General features: G+C 44.5%; 2 protein-coding genes across 4 annotated transcripts in view; both read left to right on the plus strand.

Annotated features, from left to right (window-relative positions):
- Positions 1-1,850, plus strand: part of LOC135914502 (uncharacterized) — a 73,912-nt gene extending 72,062 nt beyond the window's left edge. For all 3 annotated transcript variants that reach the window (XM_065447388.2, XM_070522859.1, XM_065447387.2), the window contains exons 13-14: positions 447-584; positions 1,615-1,850. In XM_065447388.2, coding sequence (XP_065303460.1) covers positions 447-584; positions 1,615-1,833 — 357 coding nt within the window. In that variant the 3' untranslated portion in view covers positions 1,834-1,850. The remainder of the gene's footprint in view (positions 1-446; positions 585-1,614) is intronic.
- Positions 1,851-2,998: 1,148 nt separating this feature from the next.
- LOC135914501 (uncharacterized) overlaps positions 2,999-12,765 on the plus strand; it is a 45,490-nt gene continuing 35,723 nt past the window's right edge. Inside the window, exon 1 of the mRNA XM_070522860.1 lies at positions 2,999-3,076. The gene's annotated coding sequence lies outside the window, so the exon portion shown is untranslated. The remainder of the gene's footprint in view (positions 3,077-12,765) is intronic.

Here is a 12,765-nt window from a genome sequence, read left to right on the forward strand (position 1 = left end):
TCGCTTTGAATTGTTCCTTCAACATATGAATCTTCCTCACCAAGCGGTTTATACGAACAAGCTGGAGCCGGGCGCTAGTTTGTGATACGATTCGGTGTCGACTGTAGCTCGAATATTCCTCACACATGCTAGAGTAAAGAATTTTTCATGCACGATTCGCGGCAGCCGCCTACACGCAGCGTCTGTACCAGAGGCGCAGCAGCTTAATGGTATCTCCTGTCGTCGTTGCACCTGTTGTTGTTGCAAAGAACGCACGAAGAGCAGTGAAAAAGACCTTCGGGCACATGCTTATAAGAGCACCTAAATTGTTATTATTTTGTATTATATTTCTGAGAAGCTTCAAATAGCTGCTTTAGGAATGTGATCAGCTTGATTAGCCATAAAACGCCCTGAACAGTCTAAAGGTATGCGTGCCTTCAGCACTGCCTCATTTTTTTTTCTCCTAGTTCTGTGATCTCGCCAAGAAAGGCTACATCAGTGGGCCGTTCTTCGTGAATATTGACAAAACGAACATTGCTTTCGTAACAACACCGGAAAGGACCACAGTCGTCTACTTCGACAGTAAAGACACGCTTCGTTTGAAGGTGAGTCGTGCTGCCCATAGTGAATATAGTATGAGCCAAAGGCTCTCTGGCCACGTGCAAATGCACGTGAAGTATATAGGTGTAGTACATAGAGGTCATACATGTACTCTCTGACAAATTTCAATTTGACACTGTATTCGAAATGAATCTGTTTTGACATTTAAGGAGCTCAACTTCCTTGGCAACTTTCCCGAGCATGCTTCAAATATCGGACGCGCAGTTACGCATCTTTGACCTATTCAAGCATGGTTATGATCACTCATATGCTGCTATTAGCAACTTTCAGATTTTTAAGTGCTGCAGATCATAAAAGACGCGCTTCAACGTAGTATCACCCGAGATTTCTCGTTATAATGAAAAAAATCGTTACTATATTCCGCACACTACGTTCCATGATCACATATGCAAAGTTAACCATAACGACATACCGTTGAATAAAGGCGCAAACCTTGCTTGACAGGACAATCTTCTTTCCAAGTGCAGAAACATTTCAGCCCCTTTACCCTACACTAGAGGTCCCTTTGAAGGAATAATAGCGGCGCACGACAACCTAAATGCAACAAACGGCCGGTCCAACGAAGATAATTTTCAAATATGGAGGAGCGTAAAGCGTTGTTGCAGTGACATGTGTAATATTCGTCACGTCACTTCACATGGATTAAAATTTTTGCGCCCAATGAGATCAGCCATTGCTTCGTACTCGTAAGTCGTAAAGTACTAGTCGCTGCATAATTAGCGTTGCTCGTATATTACACAAAGGAAGAAGTACTTCTTTAACGCTTCAAAACATGAATTAAAGCCGTTTACGCGTCTCTCAATTCTTTCAGTTCGGTGCATATGCGCGCACTGTTGTGATAAAACACGGCGATTTCCTTTTCATTGAGTTTTTGCCAAAGATGCACGCGTCCTAGACTTCCTAATTTTACCAAATTAGTATGGTAATGTTCTGATAGAAAAACAGCCTATTTATATTTTCGCTTTTATTTATATAATAACATTTCGCACTCACTACGGCATTGTTTCTCTTCAGATCTGTGTATTGAAATACCAAGCAGTGGATCTCGCCGTGAGCCTAGCTCCATACGACGTGAATTACGACTTTGATTCATTCGATTGCAACGCCGTCAGCAACTTTTCAAGGACTGTACACATCGCGACGACTGTTTTAGACTTTATTAAGAACCGTTTCACTGACGGCTCAAGAAAAAGCAGTTGCATAGCCCTTGGAAAAGGTTTTCTTGGCGCATAAATTCGACCTTACTTTGGTGTCGTGTCATCGTCTCTTGTTGCTGTTGCTGGGTACAGCATTGCAAATTCTAAGTGTAAGCGAAGTGTGTGTTCATGATTATTACCAAAATGCCGCTGTCGTCTTTGACTATGCATTATCACACCGGCACCGTACAACTCCGCCATAATCGTACTCACGCTAAAGACCTCGGGCGTGGTAACATGACACACAGTACCTTTATTCAATAAAACTGATACGTCAGCGTGACAAGGTAGCCATCCTTGTTTTTTTTTCATCTCTTGAACTTCTCCCAACCTTTCCTCTTCACGCTTACACTCTCCCTCTTTTAAGTATCGCCCCTCCTGGAGTTATACGGAAATACCCGTACAAAATGACTGTTGATTAACCATTGATATATTGTTGGGCAATTGCTGAAACAACGGATTTCAACAAATTTTCAAAAGCAATTGAGTTCACTCAACCCTTGCACAACAATATTACCGTTGAGTGTTCTCAATAAGCAATTGGGTAATTTGTGTTGATTTTTCTAGTTGTTTTTTTCTGTTGTGTAACAGTTGAGTCTAGTATATAATAATTAGGACTCGCATATGAAAACATTCGAAAAATTTATTGCGATGCGTTCCAACCTCATTGCTGCCACTTTGCGGCAGGTAGGTTCTTCTTTCGCCTCGCTTTCACTAAAAGAAAATAATGTGTGACCGATTGGGTCGAATCGAACTTCGGCCGTCAAGCCCGGTACTCTAACCAATAGTCTACGAGCGCGAGCATACTCCTCTCATTCGAAACCCAGTAAGCTCTGAAATGCTTGGCGCGTGCACCACGTGCCACTTCCTGGTGCTGTCACTGCAGCTGGCCCTTTGAAGCGCCTAACTCCGGGACCGCCCCACTTTCGTAGCTATTTTCGCTACGTAAAAACTGCAACGTTAGACTAGATTCATGACCGCCCAAGTTCATAACGATTTATTTCTTCGCCGGTGTAAAAATGTCATCGTCGTTTTAACATACACTAGATGACATAACCATTGGTACGATCCGAAATGATCACGTTCTGGGGAGCAGAAGAACGCGAAATTCACTTCCAAACACGGTGACTACGCGCATGTGGAGTTCCCCAAAAGTAGACACGGCGGCAGCGCGGCCGGCGATAAGACAGGTGCCGACAGGCGACGACGCTACCTTCGTCCATTGGACGCGCTGTGGGAACTGTAGGATGCAAGCGCGCACACGCTACATGCATACACAGGTGAGCTCTTCGAATTTCCTGCGACGTACTCTCTGTCCATAAAGCAAATATAGTTTTTTTATAAAATGTCCGTGGCACTAGAGATCAAAGAACAAACGCGCTTTGAAATCGCTGCGCGCAGCCGCTGTAACCATTGACTTCAAAGAGCTTCGGATTCAGCAACGGCCGCAACAGTATCACAGCTAATCGCTGTATCTGCGGCTGCTCCCGTTTCTCGCCTTGCAAGAAGCACGCGATTTATTTGAGCCTCGCCGCACTGTCGTCCTCTCACTTCCGAAGCCTGCAGGTCTCACATGTTCAGTTAAGAACACCAAAGGGAAATGAAGGAAATACAGGTAACGGACTCTTATCATACCTTATTTGTCACCTCGTCATCTGCAAAGGCGCCACAAACTATTTGAGAAGCTTTATTTTTGTAAAAATAGAAAAACTAGCAGGAATCTTTATTTCTAGGTGGCGCTACCAACGTCAAGGTAGCGTTCGGGTGTGTGTGTGTGTGTGGGCACGTGGCTGCAACCGAGGGCGCTATTCTGGACACTCCGCCATTTTCTTCGATGCGGGACGTAGGCGCGACGCAAACAAAATGGCGCTGGTGGCCTGGTTTTGCTTACGTAACGTGACGCCAACTTGACGTTTTGCCTAAGAAACTGAAATGAAGGCACTGAATGTAGCGTTATCGGTAAAGCAAAACAGTTTTCCTCCGCAGTAAAAATAAAGCAGCTATCTCAAAGCGTATGATTATTCCGTCGAAAACGCTTCTCGCTTCCGTCGTCCGCTGCGTACAAGCCGTCGTCTGCTTCAATAGCTAGGATGCGTGTCCCTGGAAAATGGAATGAGTCATCGCATGCTGGCGCCAACGCGCTTGTTTTCTTTCTTGAGACAACATACGCGACCTACCAGTGGTGATGCGCGCACGTTCTAGGCCACGTTATCGCTATTTCGTGAAACGCAAGTGACTCAGCCCGACTCGGCTGGCTGAGAAACGGCCTAATATCACCGATAGCGTTGCGCGCGCCAGAGACATCCACTAGAGCGACGCAAGCGCCGGCGCTGCCATCTCTTGTTCATTTCGCTGGTTTCTCGCACCGCGGGAGGAAACTTCAAGGCGCCGCCTTTCGTACATTTCTTTTTATAAATTAGAAAGAGGCCGTTGTCATAACGTCTGATTGTTCGAAAAGGCATCAATCTCGATTACAATACAAATGCAGCAGTGAAATGTGGATAACATTGCTGAAAGCTTGCTATGTTCAACCAATAATATTTCGTATAAACGCGTTCTTTTAAAAAATGATGGCCCCAAACACAAATGTCAACACCACCCGAGAGCGATGCAAATACTATGAGCACGCGTTATGAACAAAAGATTTTTGTGGCGCCAAACGACGGGGAAAATGTGGCGATACGCATTCCTCTCGGCTGCCATTGCATATGGCTGCTCATTAGCATAATTCGCGCGGCTCGTCGCAGCAAAAATCATGGCGGAAAATCTCAGCAATGGCGGCCCAGTGCAACGTCACGCATCGTCAAAATGACGATTACGAAACAGCCCTTCCTGTGACGCTCCTCACGAGATATTCCTTCAGCCAATCAGCAAGCTGGCATGGCGCATATCTTGAATCGCCACCACATATTCGCGCAATTGCAGATGCATTGCACTGGCTTCTGCACGCTACCGCTCAATTTCTTTTTGAAGCACTAACATCACAATATATCTGCCAAGGACCAAAAAAATGTATTAGTCCATAAAATTTGCAGCTCCACGTCACGTTTCGTCATCTTGATGAAAACGCAAAATGACATTTCGCAAAACTTCCGTTTCCCGGCAAAAATTACAAGGCACGTGAGCTCGCCACAGCCAATAAGAGAGTAAACATGGCGGATAATGGCGGCTGTGCAGCCGCCATGCGTGTCCAGAATAGCGCCCCGAGCATCGTTTAGCGCACACTTTTCAACAGTACACACGGTTACCGCTAGTTTCGTAGTCACATTTTTGGTCGTAGTATTTATTGTTTACGCTACAAATTAGGTTGTTCTTAGGAATTTATGAAGTTTAGTTGATGAAAGAATCAAGACTGCGAGTCGGCCTAGTTGGAACAAATTCATCTTGAAACTTATTGTGCGCAACAAACAGGGACGAAGAATAGAAGAAACACAAGGACGAGCGCTTTCTAACAACTGGTTTTATTTTTGAAGAACCACCTGCTTATATACCCACAGATCTGCGCGATCTAGTCAAACAGAGCACACCTATAGCGCATATAATACACACAGATCTGCGCGATCAAGTCAAGAGAGCAGATTTACAGTGCATATACCATTTGTGATAAAAAAAAACAAAGACGTGGACCAAAGCCACCCGGTCAACATAAGAACAGCAAAGTGCATGAAAACATCCGCTTATGATAATATGCGTTAAAGATGTGATGATAGAAGTGAATTTTCTTTATCCAACAATGAAACCGAAGGATGGCTGATGCATTTTCTTTTTGTTTTTCAATCCAGTGTGCTTCTACAATTTCTCTCGCGGTTTGATTCTCTCCCTGTTTGTTGCGCACAATAAGTTTCAAGATGAAAGAATATTGCTAATTAATCAGTGGTTTGTCAGTGCCGTTATATTTTGTTTGAAATGGTTTCATAACTGAATACAATAGTGAAGCTGTGAACGGCTTTCAGACTCAGTTACTTAGTAGCAGTTGTGCGGTTGTTCACGCCTCGTGCTTTTTGATGAAAGTATTTTCTTTCTTTTCGGACATCATGACGCACATTTCAGTGAAATGCTTTAACGACGATAAGTGGGACGTTTATCCGTTAAAGTGCTTGGTTCACCCAGCTACCAGTCTTCGACTGATGTGCGACCCTGTTTGTTTTGATGAGTTGCGCGGCAGAGGTCATGATGTCTGTTGGAGAGCAGGCACCCCGAAACAGTCGCAGCCGCAGTTCTGAAGATATGTAAGTAATCTTGTTTTGACACGTAGCCTTTTTTTCTATTTTGACGTTGACGAGCGTGAGATGTTAAGCACACCGTACACTTTCTTCAAGCGAACAGTATGCCCCGGAGCGAAAGCGCGCGATACTAACTGTCGCTGCCGCCGTCACTTCGTTTGAAACAATGGTAGGCGAAGAGGCAGTGGCGCCCCACGTGCATAAAATTGCATTGCTTCATTAGTTGCTGTCTAATAACGTTCCTTTAATTTGTATGAGAGAACGCAATTGGAACATAAAGATTGCCTTCTCTGCGCAGTGATAATTTTGTACAGTGGCCACGTCATCTTTCATGGGGGCTCACATGGGCCGTCTAAGCGCTTGTTATCGCGTTCCGATACGTGAGAGGCGCGCTGCCTTTCAAGCTATTTAGGCAGGCACTACGATCTTAGGAGAACCGCGACAAATAATTGTGCAGCAGGTGTGCAGCTGTGCTACGCTTGTACCACACTCGTACCGGAAGGCAGTGTTGCACTTCAGGCTTACGCATTTCGTAACTATGGCGGCCGCCGTGGCAATTTGGGGCTCGAGGTCGTGGATACGATCCATGCAGCGGCCGCATTCCAAAGGAGCGGAATGCAAAAACGCTCGTGCATTTTGCATTGTATGCACGTAAAAATTTCTAGGAAGTCAAAATTAATACGCAGTCCCCAACTACGACCTACCTCATAATCAGATCGTTGGTTTGGCACGTGGAACATCAGAATTTTTTTCCGTAGTGGCTCATCGTATACCATACGGTTAGTGTGATCACCTTTTGTGCCGTAGCAGTTGCGCGCCTCCATTTAGGTTGCGGCTAATGATGCGGCGCACCGCGAAATATATTTCGCCTCTTTGGGATTTGCGGAGAACGGCCAATCAATTAGTCACAGCTTCCGCGCGGTGACTGTACTGCACGTATACACAGCGCAAAGGAAAGAGGTGTGGTGACGACGTTGGCAAAGAACACAGCCGCCGACGGGCTCACCTTATCGCCTATCACCGCCAAAACTACCTCAGTAAGCATGTTTATCTAGCGCGGCGGGTTGCCGTTGAAGGCGTACTGTACAATTTTAGTAGGCGATAACCGAAACAAGCCACCGTTCTCTGCTGCCTCTTTGAGTTGGATCGATCCGAATGTGCGTTGCTTGGAGAAGCGAAAGGAGCACCAATCGGCGCGTTGTCGCCTCGAGCTAAGCGTCACACTCGAGCACCATTTGTGCGGTGAAGAATGACGCGTGCATGAAGCTAGCTCACTGCGCGGATGCTACCGCGCAAAACGCGCAAGGGCGTGTACGCGACGTTCTGCACACAAATCGCGCGGGATGATCAGAGCCACGCCGGAGCGGCTTGTTTCAAAGGAGCGGTACTTGTTGTCACTCGTACAGGCACGCTCAGGCTCGCATCACTCTAGGCGTATCTTAAGGTCATTCCTTCTGCTGGACTCCTACCCAAAGATTCGATATCTGCTTGGTATCGGCTATGCACTGTCGCGTGGTCTTTGGTTCTGCGAGACAGCCGGGAATATTCTCCCCCACTTTCCCCATCCGGGAATATTTTCCCCCATTCCTTCCTTTTCTCGACGGCACTCGTAAAGAGTGGCAAATTTTTACTTGCCAGTATAGTGCGTACTTCCATTTCGTGCGTAGTTATGTGCAGTGTGTGGCAGATACTTAATCCGCGTAATCTCATTTTCTGTCCACATTCCCTCCTCACAGGTTACGCATGCAGCAAATTCCCAGGTGGTAAAGTGTTCTACGCCCAAAAGCACCTTGGCGTCGTGCAAGGGACACCCTTTGATATGTGACAGATTCACTAGCAAGCTCGCATCTCTGTTGCCACTTTCCATAAAGTGGGATTTTAAACTAGTTTTTGTGCTGCTCTGTAGTGTAATAGCTGCCGCATGGACGCTGTGAAGGCTTACTTTCGATTTGCTCTGGCGTTTAGTAGTAAAGGATGGGCTACCTTTTCAGGGGAGACATTTACTTTTGTTTGTGAGAATGTTGACCAGCCTAACCAAGTGATACGTGCGTACTGTAAACAGCAGCACGAACAGAGGCGGATGACGGACGACGAAATAGGTAGGAGCACACACGATCGCAAGCTCTACTAAAAGTTTACTTTTGATGAGAGAGGTATTAAAGACACTGGTCAACTTGATAAAGGTAAAATTCTGTGCATGCTTGGCAGAAACACCCACGTTCGACAAGAAAAAAATATGAAAAAGCCATGTCATGTAGAATAAATGTGCGTGAAAAACGAGAACTATCGGACAAATCTTTCGAAAAAGCGAAAGATTTGTCCGATAAGTGATACTACCCAACGAGAAATACTCTTTTGAGAACTGCAACATTTTCCCCAAAAGGGCAACAGATAACTTGGTTATGCATTTGTTTCGTTTGTGATCAATAAATATTGCTTCTGGAACTCCTGTGGTGTTGAGGTATAGAGCAGAAAGAACGATTGTTTCATCACAAAGACCAGAACACAAGAGGGCTTATTGAAGCATTATTTATTGATCACGAAGAAATATTCATAAGGAAGATTTATGTGGCCCTTAGTGGGAAAGAGTTGCTGCAGTACTACTCGTTACCATCAATTACAGGACAAACCTTTCAGTTTTCATGTTTTTGTTAGTTTTTGACGCACATGTTTATTCTACAGGGCGTATTTCGGTCGTTTTTCGTTGTGCCGGGCTGTTTCTGCTGCGCATCCATGGCTTTTTCTTTGTGAAGTTGGTCAGTGTGTTTAAAATCTTTGTCTTCACGAATAAACTTCTAGTTGAGTCAGCGTTCATATGTGTTCCTACCTTACTTCATCCTTCTCGTCTCTATTTGGGTGGTTGTCAAATATAAATGTACACCGAATTGGCGAAGTGTCCATAGAATTGATACATGAAGTTATTTGCGCTGTTTATTTCAGGAAAAACGCTACAGGGTCTTGTCTTCTCTTTTGTTTTTAAAACTGAGTACAGTTTTGTAGTTCAACTTCAAGGAGTCCCCTGAGGAATCCAATAAGAGTGGTGGTAACTTCCTTTGTGTGTAGGATTTATAAATTTCATTCATCCATTCAAGGCATAACATGGCACATGCCTGATTGTAATAATAATAATAATATTTGGGGTTTTACGTGCCAAAACCACTTTCTGATTATGAGGCACGCCGTAGTGGAGGACTCCGGAAATTTTGACCACCTGGGGTTCTTTAACGTGCACCTAAATCTAAGCACACGGGTGTTTTCGCATTTCGCCCCCATCGAAATGCGGCCGCCGTGGCCGGGATTCGATCCCGCAACCTCGTGCTCAGCAGCCCAACACCATAGCCACTGAGCAACCACGGCGGGTTTGCCTGATTGTAGGTTGCAAGCATTCGTATTAAGATCTACTTTTTGGTTCTCATGATGCTTCTTTGTACTGTGCTGTATTTTCCAGGCACATGAACCTTTTTTAATGGTCTAACTGCATGCCGATCTTTTTCTATATGTTGGAGCGAAAATTGTGAGCTTAAATATGCATATATATCACTTGTAATTTTTTTCAACACGGGCGCTGGAGCTCCCTCCATCTTTCAGTTACTGCTTAGTTGCAATTTTTATGCAACATTTACGTATTTTATGCAGCAAAATGCTGGTGCTATTTTAATAGCATTTTACCTGCGAAATTGAGGTAATTGGTGTTTCCTATATGCATTTTTTGCGTTTTTCACTGTCTCACCAATCTGGCTGTCGAGTCATTGGAACCTTTTCTCATCCTTTATGACTATTTTTGGGGTACTTGATACTGAAAGTGCAGGTGACCATTTATCTGGCTGTTTGAAATTGTGTTAGCCATGTGTTACTACCAAATTTCTGTGCTAAATAATTATTCTTTTTTTCTTATCGTTGAAGGTATTTGCCTTGCCTGATCTCTTTATTTACTGAGGTACCACTTAATTGTTCGGCGTAGGGAAAAAGGGCCCCAAAAAGTGCTTTAATGAGCTTTGTGCATGTCCAGAAAAATTATCTGAAGATGAGCTCACTAAATTGAGCAAATGCCTCCAACAAACTCTCTGTACCCCGAATTAACATAATGAAATGGTGTACTGTTTTTTCTTCACTTGTGCCAGGGAGATAAGCTGCATTCATTCCCCAAAGTTTTCCAAGTTTTTTTCCGAAGAAAGCAAACCTGGCTCGTGAGAAACATATGATTCAGGTGTTCACCATGCCCGACAACTTTCTAAATGAAGTCTCGTCAATTAAGAGATGTTGAGTGATCTTATTTTGTAAAATAATTGGACAACATGAAAATATATACATCTCGAAGACAAAGCTCATGCAAGTCTACTTTGGTACTTCATTAAATTTTAATCGCTGTGAAAGACGTGTGCTAAAGCTTGTATATATTTACGTGAAGTCATTTGTTTTAGGTCTGTTATTTCGCCTTCTCACAGTCAGCCGTGGCTCCTCCTGTGATATTTTAGTGTGTGAAACATTTTAATGTGACATATTCAGATGTCTTCTGTGTATTCAACGCAAGCAGCTTCAAGGGTTCATGTGTTCAAAGTTGGTTGTTAGAAGGGTATGCTTAAGCCCTGCCTTTTGAGTCGCTTTGCCTTCTAGTCATAAACGTAAGTCGAAAGTGAAGACCACAATGATCGCTTTGATTGAATTCATTAGTATAGGTTTTTTCAGATGTATTTACACTGCTAGAGTACTGTAGGTACTAACCTATGTCTCCAGTTTCGATGTTGTGGTGCCTTATGTACTGTAAGAATGTTTCACGTGCACGCATCTTTAGTGTAAATAAAGGTACTTCAATTTTATCAGTCTTTCCTTTGATTTTGTTTGTGTTTGGGAAAGTTATGAGCAGGCACCCGGGCATGCAATTGTGAACAGCAAAGCAATTTCAATATATGAATAAAAATCCACTAGCCCAACGAAACGTCAATCATATTTCAATGGCGACTTAAAGACAGATTACTTACGTACCACGACATTTGCGGGCATTACCGCCTAGGTCGCCTAACCCTCCCTCCTTTAATGATTCGGTCGTCACGCATACACGAGGTACTATGGCGTAAACTACAGACTCGCACTTTTCTATCTCCTGCCTTACGTCACAAAATTCACCCGGGAATATACCCTACTTCAGCCTGCAAGTTTTGTCCTGCTAGCAGAGCGGACCTTGACCACATTATGTGGCAATGAAAGAACCACTCCCCTCCCCCTAACCTTTGTAGAGTTTTAAGTAGTAGGGAGCTGTGGGAGGCTGCCATGCGCAGCTACAACCCCGAACTTCAGGAAGCTATCCTGAGGTGGGCTGAGGTGGTAGAGGAGGCCTACCGCGAGTAGGATAACCTCCCTCGCCTTCTTCCCGTACTTCCTTTCCGTTTAAGATGGGATAAATGAAGTTGTCTCTCTCTCTCTCTCTGAAATCTCAATGCCGTCTCAACTGTGCCACATTGTGCTTTTCTATGCTGCGGCAACAATAACTCAACAACAGGTCAACAGAACTACCACAACGTCAGCCCAACAAAGAATCAATGGCAACTCAACAACCATTCAACAAAACGAACACAACGGGCCGTCTAAGCACAATGTATTTTCAATGGTAACTTAACAATTATTCAACATATTGGTACCCAATGGTGTTTCAATCAAATTTAAGCGGTCAATATTCAAAAGTCCTCAACACTCAACCCAACAATTCTCCAACAAACTCTCAATAGTTCCTCAATAAAAGCTCACTTTCGACCAACGATATTTCAATGCCTTCTCAATAATTTTTTGTAAGGGTTCGTTGCTCACAGCTAAAGCCGGTACAGCTTCGCAGGCGTAACTTGAGAAACTTTTTAGTGGAGAAACTGCGCATGTTCCGTACTCGTAAACTGCATTTCAATCGCATTAGAATCTCGCTGTTTTACAAGCACAAGAAAGAGGCTTAGCTTTCAAAAAGAAATTACCACGTAAACCTTTTGATGTTACAAAAAATAATTTAATCACATTGTGAACTGTCGTAGTTAGAGAAAACAAGATCGCTTGTCTTGATTTCATGTAGCGCATGAGCTGCCATCGTGACACGAGTGGTGATCGTATTTTGTTCCTCTGGGAGGCGAGCCTTAAACCACAACATAGTGATGTCAGTGTTAAGAAAGGGGAAAAGAACGTGCATTTATTTACGCTCACGGTTAACTAGGCGCTCAATTATTGAGCGTGCCTAAAACGTCTCCTCTGTTTCAAATCATAGTCCCGTTTTCCCCTTCGCGACCATACTGCACGATCACCTTGCCGGATAAGTGGTGCGATTGCTCGCATCTTAAGCGCTCGGGCGATTGATGAAACTCCACCGCGCCCACGTAGATGCAAATCTCATTCACTTCCCGGGTCGCTGCCTTGCTTTGCGAACGAGCCGCTTCCGGTCTTCGTGGAATTGAGCTGACGCTTTCGAAGACTATTGGTTAGTCTGTCGATGCCGAGCTTTCATGAAATTTTGTTGACGGGCCTGGGACTATCCCGGGCCAATATCCCGCGTGGCCTCTGCGACCACCTTCCTTCACTGAGGTAGAATTTTCCACAAGAAATGCCGCCCCACCCCACCCACGTGTCCACTCAGGTACGGGAAATGGCGCTCACAATGGCGCGTAGCAGACGGCGCTGAAGGGCGTCAAGCACAATGCTAAACTGGGTTTCGAGGAATACCAGTTCGTAATTAGGCGCCCCGTCACTCTAGTCCAGTGGAAATATAATTGAAA

This window comes from Dermacentor albipictus, chromosome 8 (assembly GCF_038994185.2).
Source record: "Dermacentor albipictus isolate Rhodes 1998 colony chromosome 8, USDA_Dalb.pri_finalv2, whole genome shotgun sequence".
Taxonomy (NCBI): Eukaryota; Metazoa; Arthropoda; class Arachnida; order Ixodida; family Ixodidae; genus Dermacentor; species Dermacentor albipictus.